The 20,390-nt window shown below is 33.1% G+C and overlaps 3 protein-coding genes across 3 annotated transcripts; 1 reads left to right on the plus strand and 2 right to left on the minus strand.

The window, feature by feature from the left end:
• Positions 1–6,188: 6,188 nt before the first annotated feature.
• Positions 6,189–11,954, plus strand: LOC111284596 (tryptophan--tRNA ligase, cytoplasmic-like). Its single transcript, XM_022873339.2, has 11 exons — positions 6,189–6,635; positions 7,174–7,359; positions 7,471–7,522; positions 7,627–7,692; positions 7,837–7,923; positions 8,423–8,515; positions 9,278–9,358; positions 9,978–10,049; positions 11,186–11,254; positions 11,531–11,641; positions 11,765–11,954. Exons 1-11 carry the CDS (start codon positions 6,304–6,306, stop codon positions 11,813–11,815), a joined length of 1,200 nt encoding a protein of 399 aa, XP_022729074.2. The 5' UTR covers positions 6,189–6,303; the 3' UTR covers positions 11,816–11,954.
• Positions 11,955–12,327: 373 nt separating this feature from the next.
• On the minus strand, positions 12,328–13,845 carry LOC111284598 (uncharacterized). The gene is made up of 4 exons (XM_022873341.2): positions 13,648–13,845; positions 13,448–13,514; positions 12,667–12,765; positions 12,328–12,532 (listed from the first exon to the last, which is right to left on the minus strand). The coding sequence occupies exons 1-4, from the start codon at positions 13,810–13,812 to the stop codon at positions 12,474–12,476; spliced, it is 390 nt and encodes a 129-aa protein (XP_022729076.1). The 5' UTR covers positions 13,813–13,845; the 3' UTR covers positions 12,328–12,473.
• Positions 13,846–14,911: 1,066 nt separating this feature from the next.
• Positions 14,912–18,505, minus strand: LOC111284597 (putative NADH dehydrogenase [ubiquinone] 1 alpha subcomplex subunit 12). The gene is made up of 5 exons (XM_022873340.2): positions 18,295–18,505; positions 18,117–18,143; positions 15,857–15,948; positions 15,379–15,488; positions 14,912–15,260 (listed from the first exon to the last, which is right to left on the minus strand). The coding sequence occupies exons 1-5, from the start codon at positions 18,384–18,386 to the stop codon at positions 15,102–15,104; spliced, it is 480 nt and encodes a 159-aa protein (XP_022729075.1). The 5' UTR covers positions 18,387–18,505; the 3' UTR covers positions 14,912–15,101.
• Positions 18,506–20,390: the final 1,885 nt, after the last annotated feature.

Consider the following 20,390-nt stretch of genomic DNA (forward strand, 5'->3'; position numbering starts at 1 on the left):
CGTAAACATACAAAAAATGATAATAAATCTTGTCATTAATATTAATATAATAAATAAAATATAGTTTAATTAGTGAATTCATTAGTGAAAGATAAATCTTATGATAAAGATAAAGAAAGTAAGGAGGAACCATATCCAACTTCAAACAAAGTATACACTTTAGGTTAACATATATGTATGTCTACTCACAAAGCATGAAGGATAATTGATCAAATTCGTAGACGTTCCTATGAAGAATCACTTATGATTCTAGAACTCATGCCTTATCGAGCATGTTATCCATTTTTAAATTGATTTATTCTATAGTAGCAAATGCTAGTCACAATAGGGTTTTCAATTAAATGAGTTTAGTCATTAGTCAAACTGTAGTAAATGACTAAAAAGACTAAAACCTCGAGCTAAAAGATGGAGTTATCTTATAAAAAACCCCATTTATCATATAATTATTGTATTGAAAGATATTGAATATCAACCAACAGATTTATGCTCAAAGCTAAGCTTTAGTCCCCAAAGCTTAAAAACTTTCTTCTTTTCTTATAACTGAACTACTTCTTGACGGGAGGGATTCTAGCTAAGGCTTCCATAAACTTATGTAGTGTCACGATCCATGCAAGTCCACCCAAGGCCTAGGCACCATTAATAGAATTAATAAGTACGGCTCAAACCCTAAGCTTGCAACAAGTACGAGAGCCGTCCACATAAACTCCCCAGGCCAAGGAAAACACTTTTAAAAAGGCCTCAGGCACACCAAGCCCAAGTGTGGGTAGACTAGTCTCAGATGCGGGCCTACCAAGTCCTAACAAACCCAAAGTACTGAAGCTTCTACAAGGATCTAGAGATGAACTAGGCTTGGGATAGTCAGAATTTAAACTCTTTTATGTAAATCTCGTGTAATTTTCTTATGAGGATCTAGAGATGAACTAGGCTTGGGATAGTCAGAATTTAAACTCTTTTATGTAAATCTCATGTAATTTTTTTATAACCTTAAACTCTGTAATAGCTATTGGATTACATTCAATATGCCAGGGCCTAACTACCCAAGCTACTACTTATGAAACTACATACAAAGTATTTGAGGAAAGACTAAAAAGAAAGAAAAAGATATAAAATGAAAGTAAAACTTGTATTACTCAAGTTGTGGTATATATAATGAAGGTGGGGAAACTTTCTATTTATATTTAAAGCTCTCTTATATCAATGGCTGAGATACGTCATATCTAATGGCTCATATAGAGTCCAAAGATTATAAATAAAAAGTCAAATTTACAAGGACTTTATCAAAAAAGAAGTTTGAAACATGTGGGACTGTACCTCGAAAGGTTCAAGGTCTAGCTTTAGTAGTGCTCGCACTTAGATTTGTAATTGGGCCTACACCTGTGCTTGCACCCGGGCTTGTCTCAAAGCTGCTAAACCTGATTCCTTGGCCTGGCTTCTATAACTTGTTTTAACACTTACATACCCTTTCTAGGTTATGGTCATGCCCTCAAAACCTCCGTTGCATCTCTAAGCCTACTCTTTTTTATGGTCTAACTTAGTCCTAATTGAACTAGAACTCCATTTTGTCTCATAAAAAACCTTTGGGCTTGATCTATCTCGCTGACTGTGACAATCTCCCCCACTAATTTTAATAACACTTCATTGCTAAAAAGATGCTGTGCCGGACTACACGCTCTTGTGCACATTGACTTCATCTTCTTCCATGCGACTAGTTTTTTTTCTTCATGATCCTATACTTGAACAATTACTCTATTTGTTAGAAGTGAGCGATTGATCGATTCGGTTAGTTTAATTTGAAAAAATCAATAATCGAATTAGTCGATTTTCATTCAATAAATAATCGAATCGATTAAAATTGATTTGATTCAATTTGATCAATTTGGTTAAATAATTAAATTTTTCATCATTTTTTTCTTATTATAAACAATTATTTAGTCATAAATTCAATCCAATAAAACTCAAATTCAAGTATTATTCAAACTAAATCATTATAGAATTTAATAATTTCAACAATATTTTACACAAAAAAAATTAATATACTCATTTCAAATTTTTTATCCTTATTAAAAAGTCGATTAATTTGATTATCAATTTTAAAAATAAAAAATCAACTAAATTAACCAATTTAATGGATCCAAAAAATTGATTATAACTAAAATTAAATAGACCAAATAAAATCAACCAAATTCACTTGGTTTCGGTAAATTTAGTCGATTCAAACTGATTTTTGCTCACCTATGCTACTGGTCTTTACTGTTTTCAATCCAAGTATCCTGAGCATTATGCTGTAATGGTACCTTTCTCTTGTGTAACTGATGCTTCCTCTTCTTCCTTTGAGTTGCTTACTGCACATTCTCTCGAGAAGGATCAAGCTGCTTATTGGGACTCATATTGTGGCACTCTGTTTCCTTTCAGCTTCTAAAGAGATTTCAACCTCTCGATAAAATCGAATAGCACCTAGCCATATCACTTTGAGCTTTTCTTGGTGCTGTTCATCTCCGTTATTTTTGCCTTCAGATAGCCTTTCTATCTGGTTAATAATTGAAAGCTTCGTACGCTTCGGGCACTCCCTTACCTAATTCAGACTAGCATGCAAAAAGTAATTTTAGGGTTTTCGCTCCTTGCCTCTATCCACAATGACTCTATTAGTTTTGGCTTTGCAAAATCTAGGCTTTTCTATAACCCCCTTGTCGAATGAGGAACTACTACCTATGTCTCTCACATTTTTACTTTTACTTCTAGGTTTTGGAGACATAGTGCGTTCAAACTAAATCATCGATTTTGTAGCAGTAATGGTCTGACTCAACTTCTGCATACCTTTATGTTACAACTCGATCTTTACCCACAATTATAGACCATCCATAAAGTAAAATAGAGCCTTTGATTGGCTTATACTTAGGACTATCAACAACAGCTTCGAGAACTCTTTACAATAATCTTGAACTTTACTACTTTGAGTAAGCCTGCAAAGCTCTCATTGAGCCTTATCTTTCGTATACTCTAGCTTGAACTATTGTCTAAGTTCTTTCATGAATTGATCTAATATGGTGATTGCTTATTCATTACGCCTGACATTGTCATACCTACTGTGCTACCAAACAAAGCATTATCATAAAAAACATAGCAACTGGGCTTACCTTAGCATCATATGTTGTCATAGCCATTCGAAAGTACTATTTCATGCCTCAGATAAAGTTATCCACATCTTTGGCTGAGTGACTTTTTGTGAATGGCTTTGGTTTAGGAACCTCCACCTTAAGTCATAAACCTACACCAATAACTATGACAACTCACAACACAACATGATCAACCCTAAACCTCTATAGCTCTTCTCGTAAGGTTGTAACCATTGCTTCCAACACCTTATTCTGTTGTGTGAGCACCTCTATTACCTCATTCAATGATCTTTCATTGTTCTTGAACTTATCCATCATGTCAACAATGGCCACCTTGCATTTCTCAAGTTGGGTGTCTATGGACATCAAAATATATATGAAACTAGCCTTCCTTTCTCTACCTGTAGATGGGCATTTCTCATGGCCCATACTTTGACCTTTTGCTTGGCTTTCTCTAGTTATGACACAACCCAAACAAACTGTTAAACCATAAATGCACAAACCAAAAAATTTACATCAATCTTCTAGTGGGCATTGAAATGATCTTAGTTCTAGTCCCTCAACACACCAGCAAAGCAATTTGTCAGCATAGCACACATTGTCGACACTAATCTGCACATTGGCTCAGTATACCCTATATACTTTATCAAGCACTAGTCTGCACACTTGCATAACACAACTAGTACAGCCATAACACCACAGTAAGAATCTGTCAAACACCTGTTCTACACTCTAGCATGCTCACACACATCAGGCCAAGGGGCCTTTTACCAACATATGAGCACAATAACACTTTAGGATGCCAAGCACCACGCAATCCAAACCTATTTTAAAGCCAACTTTAACTCTAGCAACACCTTGCACTGATCACCACTTTTGTACTAGCTTTCACTGTCAACTCTGAACTAAGACTCTAATACTAACTCCAGTTTGAACTAGGCTCTGATATCACCTATCATGGGTTGAAACTTCAACTCCAGGCTTATGTGGCTCTTGGACTCGAAAATGGATTCATCCATCGTCCAAGATCAACCTACCACCTATCATAGGCTGAGATTTCAACTTCAAGCTCGTGCGGCTCTTAGACCTGGGAATGGATTCATCCACCGTTCAAGATCAACTTAACACTCAAACATGTGCTCAGGCACTCAATACTCTAGGGTTTAGCTATCCAAGCTGCTACTAACAACACTGCATATAAGGTGTTTAAAGAGAGTCTAAAGAGAAAGATAAAGATATAAGCAAGAGTAAGATTTGTATTACTCAAGTTATGGTGTATGTAATGAGGGTAGGGGAACCTTCTATTTACAATTGAGTTCCCCTTATATCAACAGCTAAGATACATACTATGTAATGATTCATATAGAGTCCAAAGATTACATAAGATTATAAAAAGAGAGTTCAAATTTGCAAGAACTTTATCAGAATTAAGTTTAAACCAGGTAGGACTTTACCTTGGAAGGTTCTAGGTCCAGCTTCAGCAATGCCCACACCTGAATCTATAATTGGGCCCAGACCGGGGCTCACACCTGTGTCGATGCCTAGGCTTGTCTCAAAACTGCCGAACCTAATCCCTGGGCTTGGACTCCTAGAGCCCGTTTCAGTGCCTATATACCCTTTCTAAATTGATACTTAATATTCAAACCTCATGACGGGACTTAAAAAGGATTTCAAAGAAAAAATTTTATTATTTATATAATCAAGAGAATTTTTCTTCTTTCAAACTTTCATTTATAAATCGAGAGAATTTATTATTTATAAATCAAGAAAATTTTGATCAAATGACAAGCCAGTTTAATTTTTGTATTTTTATTTTTTATATCTATTCTATTCATTAAATAAGTGATAATCCAATAATTCTTACTAAAAAATCTTTAGACTTAATTTAAAGGTTTTATATGGACTTTAACCAAGCTAGCCCTTCTTATGAAGTGGCTATGGAGATTTTCAAAAGAAAAGAAAAAGTCGTGATGCTCATATTTCGCTACTAAGTACCTCTCCAATGGAAAAAATTGATTCAACAACCCACCTAAAAAATATCCTATACCTAAAAATGTATTATTTGGTACAAAGAAACTTTTAGGCAAAACTTGGGCTAGACTTTGATTGAGCAATGGTAAGCCAATTAGCTTTAGGGATGATGCTTAGCCGTGCCACTGTTCCCATTTTCTCTATCTTAGATTTATCATTTCAACATTTTTTAATGTTATGAGGTGTTATTCTGAATTTCCAAATAGTATTTTAGGGTTTGTCACATTATTCTTTTCTTTCGTTCAAACACAATAGTATCAGAGCATAATTTAAACTTTAAAGTAAAAATTTGATTTCTTTTAATTTCAAAACTTTCTGTCCTTGTATTTGATACAAATGAGTTGCAAGGAATCGGAATTAAGACTTCCATTTGCTTCCGTAAATTTTAAACAAATCTTATTCACTGTTTTTACAATGCATTTTCAAACTTCACGCATTTCTCTATTTATATTGTCTTTTCTCCTTTTTGGAAGCTTAAATGAAAAGCTTGTTTGCTCCTTTTGATAGCTTAACCCAAAGAAACTTTGTTCATATAATTTATCTTTCAGTTTCCTTATATATATTTGATATTTTGAAATAATAATTCTCATAAAATATCAAGTTATTGTTAGAAATTGACAATATTATTTTACAAATTATTTTACAATAACAAAATTATTGTTAGAAATTGATGATAAAAAGATTATATAAAAATTAGGTAAATTCACGTTGCAATTTGATAATATTTTTTTTACTCAAATTTTTGACAAACGTTTTTATAGGCCTTGCATTAAGGTAGAATGAAAAGCTTATATTGTTTTTTTAATCAAAGTTGATATGTGGGTCAGAATCAATACTTCTAATGACATGATCTTAATTTACTTATTCCTATCTTATTGCTTACTCCCAATTATTCCTATCTTATATCTTATTGCTTACTCCCAATTATTCCTATCTTGTTGCTTACTCCCAACGCCGTGAAGAATATATTTTGTCTACTCCCAGTCACAGCGCACTAAAGAAGTTCACGTATGTATATATATGAGTTACTGATAACTATAATCCATGCATTAAAACATTTGCAAATATATTTTTGTCATCCTTCAGTGATCATTGCCATATCCTACTATAGTAAAAACTTCAGTTTCTTGGTTTCTGGAGTGGAGTGAGCGAAGCCGCAATGGAGAAGAAAGAGGATAATCAGCAAGAGGAAGAGCAAGTGGTGAATCCGTGGGAAGTATCAGGCAAAGACGGAGGAAAGATCGATTACGACAAGCTCATTGACAAATTCGGCTGCCAAAAGCTCGACCAATCCTTCATTGACCGCGTCGAACGCCTTACTTCTCGTCCTCCTCACGTCTTCCTCCGCCGTGGCGTCTTCTTCGCCCATCGGGATTTCAATGAAATTTTGGATGCCTACGAGCGTGGGGATAAGTTTTATTTGTATACCGGCCGAGGACCTTCTTCTGAAGCTTTGCATATGGGCCATTTGGTTCCTTTTATGTTTACCAAGTAACTTCTTTTCTTCTCTTTTTCATTAATCAGTTGGTATAAATGAAAAAGGAACTGAACTTTCTGTTCTTGGTATGATTAATGAATTGAAGGGTCACTAGAAATATGATTAAATGAAATTATGCATAGGAATTTGCTTGTCTTTTAGTAAGTAACTGTTTTTCTGAATATAGACCTCAATTCAAATACGGAAATTTTTGCATTATTTGGTTGATATTTTTGCTATTAGATCATAAAAGTAGCAACTAAAATACTGAAAGTTTAGTCCTTTCAGCTTAATTTCAGTTGTTATTTGAGCTATCATTTCTAAAAAAGCGAAATTTTATTGAAAGATTCTTGATATGGATTCTAGGTGTTGCCCTAAATGCATGGCTGTGAGCTGTAACTTGCTTTTGTAGTCTCATCGAGAATTGAAAGGAAAAAATAAAGTGCTTTTTTTTTTTGTTTGTCGCAACATAAATCTGTTGTTTTATGCTTCTGAATGTTGATCATATACTTAATTCTATTAATTTTGGTCCGTGATTGATGTTTCTTACAGATACCTTCAAGATGCCTTCAAGGTCCCTCTTGTTATACAACTGACTGATGATGAGAAGTGCATGTGGAAAAATCTTTCTGTGGAGGAGAGCCAAAGACTTGCACGAGAGAACGCTAAAGACATTATTGCTTGTGGTTTTGACATATCTAGGACATTCATATTCTCAGACTTTGATTATGTTGGAGGGTAAGAAAAGACCAAAGGATTTGTAAGCATTTGTTTTTAACTTTCTTATGGAGTAACCTTTGGAGGCTATAATGATTTCTTCTCCTTTTTTGTTTTTGTTTTTATTTGCAGTGCCTTCTACAAAAATATGGTCAAGGTTGCAAAGTGTGTCACATACAACAAGGCACTTATTCACCTCCTTTCTCTTTTTTCTATTCTATTATCTCTGTGGGTGGAGGACCTTTGACCTAATTGTTTGAGATTGTATTCCTTTCTGGTGATACTTAGGCTGTTGGCATATTTGGATTCACGGGTGAGGATCATATCGGAAAAGTTAGCTTTCCACCTGTGCAGGTATATTTCTTTGCTTCACCATTTTCTGGTTAGTGATGACTTTTATGTGTGTGGTTACAAAGACACTATGTTTTATTTTACTGCTCCTCTTTGTGTTAAATATATGCCTATGGTGATGATTATGCTTATATTCTGTTGATGCAGGCTGCTCCATCATTTCCCTCGTCATTCCCACATCTATTCTCTGGAAAGGATGACCTACTTTGTCTAATTCCATGTGCAATTGACCAGGTCCAATGCTTTGTTTAGGCTCTGTTTAGTTTTATTAAATGACTGGAGCATCTTAACTCTTACTGCAAAGGATAGTTAAGAGTAAATGGTTGTCTAGGTGATAACCATTACTTCCAAATGTTAGTTCTTAGTTTTATGTATTGCTCCATCGTATCTATGCGCCTTATTACGGCTGTGAGTAGTTTTCAAACTTGAAAAATATACTACAATGACCTTCTGTGCTTGCTTTCATTCGTTAAACAGTGATGATTGGTGCAACTTTGGATGTTGGGTCTTTTAGCCTCCTTACTGTGCAACTTAAAGTAAACTTTAAGCCAAGTAATTATAAAATTTACCAAAATACGTTATTTAATTATTTGTCTATGATTGGTAAAAACTGATGTTTACCTTGGTTATTTTAAATGATTATCTCTTCATTCCTTTCCCATTGGATTTTTTCTTCTAACTGTGAGGTCTTTTTTTCAATTTTTTTATTGTTTATGATTGTTGCTGTGCTCAGGATCCATATTTCAGAATGACACGGGATGTTGCTCCTCGGATAGGGTATCACAAGCCTGCATTGATTGAAGCATCCTTCTTCCCTGCACTCCAGGTATTCTTTGTAGGCATAGTAGCATTCTTAAGATAATGCTATGCATATAAAAATTCATCATAAGTTTGCGGTTTTTGGATAAAGATCTATTAATGACAAATGGGTTTTTTCCCGCAACATAAAATTTAGAAATTATGGCCCATAACTTTGCAAACAAGGTCTGTTGGATATATGTGGCCAGAGTTTGATATTATGTCCTTCTGTTTTGGTTTGAATTGCTTTATTTTGCCTTTTCTTTTTCTTTTTGTCATTGATAGTTCATCAAAGCTTAGGATTGTTCGGTTATTGTGCAATTTAAAGCAAAGAAGTATTCACTATAGCTTATTTTTGTATGTATTCTTAAAGCAATCATGCTTGTTTAACTCTGAGCTCCTTCATTTGATTAGTTTTGTTTGACATTTCGTTTGAGGTTGGGAGCTTAAAGAGTGCATATTCTCTATGTTATTTTATAGCATTTACTGTAAAAGGTTTTATGTTTCAAATTCTGTGAGCATAGGGTAGAGCTTTTGTTGCTAGGCTCATTGCGGAACATTTGTCTGCAGTCTGCACGCTACTATCAAGTATTTTTGCTCACCATTTCATTGACTTCATATGTCAGTTATATGAGATACCTCAGAAATGAATTTAGGCAGCGGAATATTGAATGTGATGCCATGTTCAATCCAAAATATGCTACATTTGCTTTATAGATTCATATGCTTGTTATAATTCTCTAGTGGAAACATTTAGCCACAACATTTTTCTACATTTGCATAATTGCAGGGAGAGACGGGGAAAATGTCAGCTAGTGACCCTAATTCTGCGATTTACGTGACTGATTCTGCAAAGGACATCAACTACAAGGTTTGTTTATGAAATTCCTCGTCATTCTGCTTGGCTACTTCCTAGACACCAATGGTATATGTTTGACCTTCTGCATTTTATTAGTGAACTGATAGACCTTTCAAATTTGTTGTGATGGAAAGTTTACTTAATTGTCATTGTGTTCAAATAGATGCATATTGAGCCTCATGGATATATCACAAGACTTTCTATGTCTTCATGGTTCATTATGAGAAGTTTTAGTCATGTTTTATTCTCTAAAACTTGGTATAATATTTTGTTCATTCTATTCTTAAGTACTTGTTAGCAGATTGTCAATCCAATTGCTCTTGGGTCTCATGTGGTGCTTTCAGATTAGCATGTTGTGCTTGTTTCTTGCTTTAGTTTGGTTGCATTATTGCAAATTCTGCACTACGCTTTCTTTTACTTGTATCAATTTTTTTCTCGATTCATTTTCTAGCAATTTTAAGTGGTGTTAGGGAGTGAAAACCATGTGGTGTTGTACTTGTTGCACATATTTTGTGACTGGAGGAATAATTATGAGGAAAGCTTACAGCAAACAGAAAGATCAAATAGATTACTGTTTAATTACTTGCTCTGATTGATCTATCTACAGACTGTAATTTGCATTTGATCTTAGGTAAACAAGCATGCATACACTGGCGGGCAAGAATCCATGGAAAAACACAGACAATATGGAGCAAATCTTGAGGTATTGTGTTTGTTGTTCCTTTTTTTGGCTAACATATCAGATGAACTTTTCTTGCCAGTTTGTGCTTAGCTTTTAGGTATCACAAATTACAGTGAGGTTTCTCTTTATAATGTTATTACCATTAGGGGATGGTAATTTGACTTCCTCATTAGATGCATTAGCTGCATAGAAATTGCAGACACTCACATATATTGATGCAAGTGCAGATGCATGTATCACGGTCCTTGAGTGAAGTTAGGAATCCTACATCCGTTATGTACCAGAGTTAGTCATAGGATATAAGGGTTTATATATTTCCCTCCTTGTAAATGCTTTTTGTGGGCAAAACCGTGAACCCAGAGGGGTCAGAATAGATAATATCTCATAAAGGTGTGAACTGTGACAAGTAAACTGATTTGAGACGTTAGATGAATGTATGTCCGGGTCCTAAAGTTGTGCAGCTTTAAAAATTAAGTCTAGGCCATGACAAGTGATATTAGAGTCTGGCTCTGGGGTACTAACGATGTGTGACCGAAGACGGTGAGTATCTGTTGAAGTGGAGGAGGATATCATGATCAGGAAATGATGTGTGATCGAAGACGGTGAGGATCCGTTAGAGTGGAGGAGGATGTCATGGTCAGGAATTTCATATCGACTATGTATCAGATTTAGCCATAAAATATAAGGGTTCACACATTTTTCTCTTTGTGAGACGTCTTTTGTGGGATACAATTGTGAGATTAGAGTAGATAATATCTTATAAGAGTGTGAATCGTGATAAGTAAATTGATCTAAGACGCCGAATGAGTGTATGCCTGAATCCTAAAGCCTCGTAGACCTAAATGTTGAGTCTCGACTCCTGACACATGCACACAAACACTCAGGTCCTTGTTTGGCTTTGCAGAAGCTGTTGATATTCTGGTTTCCTTCTTTCGTCTAGAGCTAGGATTAGCGGATGTGTGTCTATATATGTGCGTGCGCATGTTAGAGAGAGAGATGTACGCATCTATTCAGATGTTCATTTAGGATTTAACTTGGCAGAAGATAAAATAATTTTAGTTTCCTTTGTTTGATTTATGTTTTCGTCTTTGTTTTGTAGCTAGGATGTAACTGAAATACTGAATGGTAAAATTTTGTTTTGTTTTGATGGGTTTCAGGTGGATATACCAATCAAATATCTTAGTTTTTTTCTTGAGGATGATGCTGAACTTGAGCACATAAAGAAGGTATGTGTGCTGCCTTTAGCGGTTTCATGTAGTTTGCTTCTGGTGTACTCTATTGCTCTGATCGTTACTTTTAACTATCAGGTTATTTCTTTTTGTTTCTCCTTTTTTTTTTTTTTTGGGGGGGGGGGGGTGGTGGAGGGGTTGCTTTAACTGCCTCTATAATTGAATTCTGCCCTCATCTTTGCTGTTTTTCATGCATTAATATTTCAAGTTTTATATTTTTGAAATAAATAAATAAATAAATACTTGGTTCTTTCTATTGTCATCTTTGGCTAGGACTACGGTGCGGGACGCATGCTTACAGGTGAGGTGAAAAAGCGACTTATTGAAGTTTTGACTGAACTAGTAGAAAGACATCGTACGGCTCGAGCAGCAGTAACGGATGAGGTAAGGTTATTGCATTGCTCTGAAAGGGTTACTCCCTTGATAGATGGATCTTCTAACTCCAAGTAGTTCGATCATTAAGATCAAGATCTGATAGTGAACTCTTCTTTCGTTGTCTTCTTCCAGACGGTGGATGCATTTATGGCTGTGAGACCCCTTCCCAATATGTTTGACTGAATTGGAGACGAAGAAATTCACGACAGGTTTCCAAATTATTATGCAAAATATTGAATGGTAGTGTATTTTATTCTGCAAACTCCAGGGTTGTTGATATCTGAAACTTGGAGATACCGTTAATGATGTGCTATTTATAATATGATTTGAGTGCTACATATTGCATGTTGGACAACACAAATCAGTCCATAATTCCGTTAACTTGTAGGATGCAATATAATTGGATACCTCTAATGAATGTTTTAGAGACTTAAATTCGTTATAAATCAAAATCGAACTTGAGCTTGATTCATCAACAGCCAGGTGTGTCATCTAGTCTTGGTGATTAAGATTCAATCTAGGTAGCTTTAAAGTACCAAAAACCCAAAAACGAACTTAAGGCCTTTGGATTTTCAGGTTTGATTAAATTTTTGGACTTTTGAAACCCAAATCTTTCCTTTATTTCTACTTAAATTCTTATTTGAAAAAAGGGCTCATTACTGGTAACTGTAAGAACAATTGTAAGCAAAACATAGTTGTTCGAAATGAAACACCATGCATTAGCTATCAAATATCATTGCCAAGCTGATTTCTACACAACAAAATGCTACAGCACCGAGTCCTCAAGCCCAAATATAGCCTGAGTTTTAAAATTATAAGACCTTTATTTTTTCATAAAAAATTATTCTACCATGGCATCCACTGAAGCCTCAACGGCTGGCTTAGAACCCTTGTTTTTTCCTGTACAATGAGTGAAATAAGTTCAGTAGATATTTGTGTGGGAGGAAAAATACTCAAAACTGAACTAAAATCATAAAGCAAAGAACTATGCATTGGCAGTGACAATGTTGCATCATTTCAGAATATCAGCCAACCTTTTCGCTTTAAACGTTTGAGCTTAAAATTCTTCTTCACGTGGAATTTTGTTGGCACTTTGTTGGCATCTTGGTATGTGCCTGCATCTTTAGTTGTACCTGTATTTAGGAACCGACTTCAAATTTAAATGCAGCACAGAGGTAATCAGCTACTAAACTGGCCTTAACAAAGCATGAAGAGGCTTCTTTCTAAACAGGAAAATCCAGCTTCATATATAGTTTGATGTTAAAGCTTTGAAACCCATATCGCAATGGTAGTGAAACTTTGCTACCCTCGTATTTGTACCTCTGCTTTCTCTAAGTTAATTGAGATTCAATGGGGAAGAGTTGACAGCTTACTAGATTGAAGAAAATAAATATAGCATGGAAGACTCCTAGAGATTAGTTCTGACTGAAAATATCATATCAGGGGCATAAATAGACCCTCTTTGGCACAATTACAAACAATGAAATTCCAGCATGGATATGGACAATGGATAAGCTGACCCGATTAAAGTATCAAACACACAATATCACCAATTCTCAGAAAAATTATGGTATGACTTGGCCAGTATACTTGATATATATAAATATATATATACACACACACACACACTATAGTTTAAACTTTCCGCTTAAAAATAGAAAATAAGTTCCGTTGTAATTTATAGAAACTAATTTATAGAAACTAACTCAGAATTAGTAGAATTACAAACATTAAGCTATAACCAGTAAAGCTAGAATTACCATTAAAATTGAAAAAAGAAAAACAAATTCCAAGCAAATGAGTCAGTAAAAATACCTTCAGCAGCCACCATTTCCACATCTTCCATAGTCACCAAACCCTTTTCTATAGCCTCCTTTTGATCCTACCATCATTAAAAAAAAAAATACCCAAACAATTATTTCCAAAAGTAAAAACCCAAAGAATCCATTAGAAGAAAGAAACTATCAAATACAGAAACAAATGAGATTTTCCGAGGAAGAATTTGAAATACATACCTTGCGCCATTTCTTGAGAAGCTTGCGCTTGCGTTTGCCAGAGATGGAGAGGGGTTGGGGCTTGTTCTTAAGCTTCTTAGTGGTTGGGTCCCCATGGATTGCTCTTTTTCTCTCTGCTCTTTGAGCTCTCTTCTGCTTCTGAACCACGTTGAAACTTTTTGCCATTGTTTTTCTTCTTTCTTTCTCTCCACCAAAACCCTAAAACTCGGCATCTTATAGTACTTTAAGATAGGCCCAGCCCAATTTTTTGTATTGGTGAAATGTTTTGGTTTGGTCCATTTGGGCTGGTAGCTAAATAAATTATTTTAATTATTTTAATATTTTTAAAGTTATCAAAACTTTATTATTGTCATTAAAATTAAAAATTTAACACTCATCAGCAAACCCTACCCTACCAGTAGAACAAACGTGTTGACATTAAATTTATTACTTTTACACAAAATCTTGTGATTTACATTGGTGAAGTTTTTTTGCCAAAAAAAAAAGTTAAATTACATGTAAATAAATTGATTGATTTACGTGAAAAAAATAGTATACGTGAAAATAGGAGAATAACAGCACCATTCAGGTTTCAAACAGATTAATAATGTAAATTGGAACTTCAAGTTTAGAACCAAATGTTTCAAATTGTTAAAGTTGATTTTGGGGAACTGGGATGAATTTTCCTTTTAAAATGATCTTAAAATTATAATTTTTAGGTAAAACTCAGTAGTTTGGTTAGGTTTTGCAAATTAACATGAAAATAAAATCAGTATTCTCTTTAAACTTGGAATTTTGGATAATAGTATCATTATATCTTAACATTAAGAAATTTCATCTTCTCCGAAGTTCCAAATTCTAATTCCTCTGAATCCAACTCCAAACCTCGTGGTGGGTTGATGAGAATGTAGTTATTAAAGCTCCGAGTGGATTAAACGGCCAAGCTAAATATACAAATGCAGTTCCCACATATAGTATCCACATAAGCCAAATCGAAATCCAAATCCGTGAACCCTTTGGTTAATTCCCAACTAGAAAAAGCTAGTGAGAAGCAGGGTGGATTTCGCACCAATGCTTCAGAAATACTTTTAAGACATCTATGGCAATCAATTCTTCTTACAATCATCCAAGGGGACGAAGGGCTAATGACATGGGTAACCACAGTATTCCTTCTTCAGTTTTCGCCATCCATCCACACTCCGGAGTCTAAACTTAAACATCAATTTGGATTAAAAGTTGGACGAATAAAATAGAGACATATGCTTTACCACGGAACAATATCACATGATAAATAAAATTTATTGGCAACACCCAAATTGGATTCAGTTGATCAAATATCAAGTTGATAGTTTACAGTTTCTTGCGGTAAACAGACACATAAAAGTTATTGTTTGAGAAAATTACAAGACATTATTCATCAAATACAAAGCGGAATATCCAGAGATAGCAAAGTAAAAAGAGGTTCGTTTTTGAGATTACTTAGCCTTGGTGGGTTGCCATGATTGGTACCTTGTCCAGTCTCTCTGACCAGGATTAAGTGCATGTCCTTTAGAATGGTAGATAAACTCGTTACCCTTACCAGATAAGTTTTCCTTGTGCTCAACCCCATACCTCTTAGGTTTTAACATCAACAGCTGCAAAAAAAAAAAAAAAAACACACACACACACACACACACACACAAACAAACAAACAAAATTTTTTAAGCACATAATCCTCGTTATGTAATAAAACATAGTCAAAACAGGACTTGCCTCATCTCCTGTGTGATCAGTTATGCAGTGAAGCCAACCATGCCATTCTGGTGGTACCTGAGAAGCATCATAACGATCCTTTTTCGCATATTCAACCCACCTGTGTCTTCCTACAAATGCCATAAATAGTATGCATCAGTAATAAACATAAATAGAGACAAAGACCTCTTGTTAAGTACATTCATAAAGACTGTTTTTTTATTGCTTGCATATAGTTGATTGTTATAAGCAAATACATCCACCCATGCATGCAAGACAAGGAAACATGAAAACCGATAATCTCAAGAATACAGCTGAAGGGACAATCTTGTTTATTGATCAAAGGCATTCAAGTATTTAAAGCTCAAGTTTGCAAAAATAAATCATCCAATTCTGCTTCTAGCAATTATTTCCAGAACACATCTTTTTCACCATTCAATTGGAACTGCTAGTGCATTTTCAACATGTACATTATATAAAAAGAGAAAGGAAAGCTAACCAGATTGTGTTTCCCCAAGTTTCTCATAATACTTATTGCCGAATTTATCAACACCCACAAGTGTTGCCCCTATGTTGTGGATTTTGGTTTGCCTGGATCAATCAAGCAAATTGCTATCAAAGATGTAATAGATAATAATGATGAATATATGCAAAATAACTTCAGAACTCAAGGACTATTTGGACATAAGAAAATGATATATAGAACTCCTGAGGTTTGAGAACCGGTAAAAATAAAATTAAAATCATTATATTCTAAAAGAAAAAAAACAGAAAAATAGTAAAAATAGAATACCAAAATATAGAGCAGCTAATCTATAGGAAAAGATGCCTGTCAAGACCATATAAGCATATGAAAGATAACATAACATACAAAATAGAACCTAACCATAACGCTTAGTGCTCTCTTCTTCTATCTAGTTTTCAGCTGGTAACAAATAGAAGGCAATCAACCAGCTACAAAGTTAATTATGCTTGTCTTTGACTCAGCTTCATTCGAATCTAGCTTGTCCCCGTAATTAGAACACAAGCAGGTCTATCATTAAATATTAGGGGAACTTGACCTTCATGACAAAGACAAGCACATCTTTCAAAAATAAAAGGCAGCAAATATCACTCCTCTTCAGATTGACAACTTTCCTGGAACCAATAGAAGATATTTAGGTCACATAGCTTTTCCTCACAATTATTTTGCCTTTTTTCACCATCATATTCATTTGCTACCGTAAAGGGTAAAGAAAGCAATTGTCATTCAGAACTCACTATAAGGGCAAAACCTTCTGATATATGCACGAACATATAGCTAAATGTCTTTTCAAAGAAATACTTAATAAGGGTTCTAAGTGAAGTATGATGTAGCTTGAGGAGAAGAAACCTAACTAGCCCGATAGAATTGCAAAAACCATTCATGCTCCACTTGGTCACAACTCACAAGCAATGCTTTTTGACTTTACATTGCAGCAAACAAACATGTCTTATGAGCTCAGCAAATAAAAAAGATTAATTAGAATTCTATGAGCTTTCTCCCGAAAATGCCATGCACGAAACTAGACAGCAAAAAGTGAGACCAAGGTTGATGAGAAAAATGATGAACAAGCCATTGTCAATTTAAGGGCAATGAAACTGCAACAGAACAAGAATGATGCTAATTTGCATATTAGCAAGCCAATATCGGTATTATGACTAACGTAAATGCATGTATACAAAAGCAACATCAGATGTCAGCTTCAACGAAAGACCATGGAAGCAAGATGTCTCAAATGTGGCATGTTGCATTCATAGAAGAGCAAAAGAGCTTCTACTCATGTCTTAGCAGCGGCGAAGCCAAATTGATCTAATTTATTGAGGCTTTATTGGATGGACGAAAATATAATGCCCTTAGGTCTGACATCAGATAAAGTACAGAAGGTTTAATAGCTGACACTGGAAAGTGCTGCAAACATTTTTTTATCATTCTCACAAGGCTATGAAAAGCCAAGACACAATGTCGGGTCAAGAGTCTGGACCTGATTGTATTTATTCGTAACTGATGAAACGGTTAATCATAATTCAAAGCCAGCACAACATGGCAAGTTTCCTTTCATGCCAATGCAAAATATTTCACTAAAAATTTTCCATATCACTCATCACCTACCTTGAATTCAAGTCAGCATGGAAAACTTCTTCACAAGGGAAAAATTCATTTCTTCCCATCATATGTGAAGCAAGTAACATGGAATACACCCAAGGGAGCTGGGATTCAAATCATAACATTTCTAAACAATTAAGGGCTAGAAGAAAATTATCACACATGGTCTATCAGTGAATTCTGTTCCTAAGAACAAAATTTTTTCCCTTTCCCTGCAACCACTGAATGTCTTTCTGAAGTAGCAGATTTAGAATCTTCGAATCAAAATCATTTTTTGGAATCTGGATAATATTGCTAGCTCCATGTTTTTCTCCAGAAATCAATGGATTGCCAGTCATTTCCAAGTTCTTATCGCCTACGGAGTAACTTAAACTTTAACAATTCTTAGTTAACAATTCTTAAAGTTTCATATATCTTTTTTTATTATTCAAGTCTACTGAAACCAATAAAAAAAGAATCGGATTGCTAAATCCAATTGCTATTCTGGCAGCATAACCCTAATTACAAATTTATTAAAATTTCAATTTCAATTACCTCTTAATTCTGTTTTTTTATAAAACGAAAATAACAAAAGAATTTCATTTTTCAAGTAAGAAAGAGCTGGGAGATTATTTAGAAAACGAATCTGACTTACACAAGATTTCCATCGAAGATGCATTTCCTGAAGGAAAATAAATGAATAATCAGCAAGTATGTCGAATTATTAATAGAAGAATAATGGAAAAAAAGGGCTTTTTATTTCTTAATCGAAGATTTAGTGGAAGTTTGAAGAAATCCAAATGATAGAAAAAGGAAGAGAGTGGATTACGAACGTGAAGCCTTCTTCCTTAAGCTCCCTTAAGAAGGTGCGGAGACCTCTCTCTCGGATAGCCTGCAACGCGCTTTTCACCACCGTCGTTGCCATCTCCACCTGTCTCTCTTTCTCTCTCGCTCGCTCGCTCGATCTCTACCTGCTTCCGTCTTCACTTCTCACTCTCCCGTCTTTCCTATCCCAAAATACACATCCTTTTTTTATTTAATTTTATAATGAAATTATGAAAATACCTTTAAATACATAAAGTATTTTTTAAATTAAGAGCTTAATTTTACTAAATGAAATTAACGACGTACTTAAGCCGAGAGGGCTATCGGACGATAAAAACCACAACAGTGCAATGTGGTAAGCTATAATAACAAATTTATAAATTTTAGGGTTAATATGTAAAATACACTCATATTATACATTTTACGTTAATTTAATATCTAAATAAATAAAATTTTTATTTCATTATCAATTAAATGATTGATATATTATAAATATCTAATAAAATTATATCACATGTTATAAAATATTTAATCATTATCACGTTATTTATTGTTACGTTAACAAAAAAAAAAAATTCCTCTTTCTTCTTAATTTTTTTTAAAATTTTGAATTAAAAATATATATATTTTAAAATTTAAATTTTTATTTAAATATTACCTTTAAAAATAAATTATATGATAATAATTAAATATTTTATCACCTGTCATAGTTTTATTATATATTAATATTACATAAATAAATTAACTAATAATATTAAATTAAAGTATTTAATTACTTATAAAATAAAAATTTTGTTTGTTTATATACTAAATTGATAAAAAAACATATTATACAAAAATTATTTTATATTTAACCTAAATTTTATAAATATTTTACGTCGTGAGGTGATGACACTTGTAATGCCCTCCCGATTCAAGTAAAGGGTAATTTGGATATAAATACACCTCCAGTGTGATTACTTTTGTATAAAAATCTGTAAATGGTATGAAAATGTTATTTGGATTTCATTGCCTCAGATGAGAAAAAAACAGTTTTTTTCCACCGAAGGTTTTAGTGCAAAACGCATCATTTCATTGTTACATTTTTATCCTTTCAATTATATTATAAAAACTAAAATATTCCTACATTTTAATCTTTTATTTTTTTATTTTCATTTTAATTTTTTATTTAAAATTTTTAAAATAAGTTGTTAATTTTTTGTTAATTTAATATAATAAAAAAATTATTTAATATATTATTAATTATTAACAATTTATTATTTGATATAAAAATAATTTAATAAATTTTTAATAATTTATTAATTTTATAAATATTAAATAATTTAAATTTTATTACATATAACTTTTAATTTAATACCTTTAATAGTATTTTTTTCTCTGGTAAACACATATTTTTATTATTTATTTTAATCTCAACGCTAGATTAATTAATCTCACTTTTATCATTGTTTTTAATTTTATCAAACCTAATCTCAACTTCTATCCAAATGAAACCTAAATTTTCATAAATATTGGGGTTAAATGGGATCAAAGGTAGATTAGGAGTAAAATAGAAATTAAGAAAAAAAGTTAAAAGATAAAAAGATAAAAAAATCTTCAAAATAAAAATTTAATAATCAACAAAACTCTTATCTTTTTATAGTAATTAATTAAATTTTCAAATATCTACTTTTATCAATTGAATTTTTATTAAATGAAAATTGATTAATTGTAAACACTCATTTTTATCTAATCGAATGCTTAATTAAGATAAACATAAACATTTAAAGGTTTAACTTATTAAAAATAAAAAAATTCAAAGTTAATTTATTACAATAAAACTTAAATGATTATTAAATTTTATTTGATTATTTTTTTTATCCTTTCACCTTTAGTAAAATTAGATTTAATCCCATATTATACATAGCACAAATAAATGATTAGTTAATATTTTTTGTTATGGATAATATTATTTAAAATTAAAACATTTTAAAGTTATAATAATAAAGTATTATATCAAAATAATAAATAATTAGCTAATAAATTATAACATAATTAAACAATTAACTTTATACAATAAAACTTAAATTTAAAACATCAAAATTTTAAATCTTCCTCTTTGTCA

This window comes from Durio zibethinus, chromosome 6 (assembly GCF_047325235.1).
Source record: "Durio zibethinus cultivar Kanyao isolate XHJ-2024 chromosome 6, ASM4732523v1, whole genome shotgun sequence".
NCBI classification, from domain to species: Eukaryota; Viridiplantae; Streptophyta; class Magnoliopsida; order Malvales; family Malvaceae; genus Durio; species Durio zibethinus.

Bases quoted from the DNA above. Each gene is read 5' to 3' on its own strand.
- LOC111284596 (XM_022873339.2), top strand. From the start codon at position 6,304: ATGGAGAAGAAAGAGGATAATCAGCAAGAGGAAGAGCAAGTGGTGAAT. The intron at 7,924-8,422 runs GTCCAATGCTTT...TGCTGTGCTCAG, and splicing joins TTCCATGTGCAATTGACCAG to GATCCATATTTCAGAATGAC. The intron at 11,642-11,764 runs GTAAGGTTATTG...GTCTTCTTCCAG, and splicing joins GAGCAGCAGTAACGGATGAG to ACGGTGGATGCATTTATGGC.
- LOC111284598 (XM_022873341.2), bottom strand. From the start codon at position 13,812: ATGGCAAAAAGTTTCAACGTGGTTCAGAAGCAGAAGAGAGCTCAAAGA. The intron at 13,515-13,647 runs GTATGTATTTCA...TAATGATGGTAG, and splicing joins TTCTCAAGAAATGGCGCAAG to GATCAAAAGGAGGCTATAGA. The intron at 12,533-12,666 runs GTTGGCTGATAT...CTCATTGTACAG, and splicing joins CAAACGTTTAAAGCGAAAAG to GAAAAAACAAGGGTTCTAAG.
- LOC111284597 (XM_022873340.2), bottom strand. From the start codon at position 18,386: ATGGCAACGACGGTGGTGAAAAGCGCGTTGCAGGCTATCCGAGAGAGA. The intron at 18,144-18,294 runs GTTCGTAATCCA...ATTTTCCTTCAG, and splicing joins CTTAAGGAAGAAGGCTTCAC to GAAATGCATCTTCGATGGAA. The intron at 15,489-15,856 runs GTTAGCTTTCCT...TGGCATTTGTAG, and splicing joins ACTTGGGGAAACACAATCTG to GAAGACACAGGTGGGTTGAA.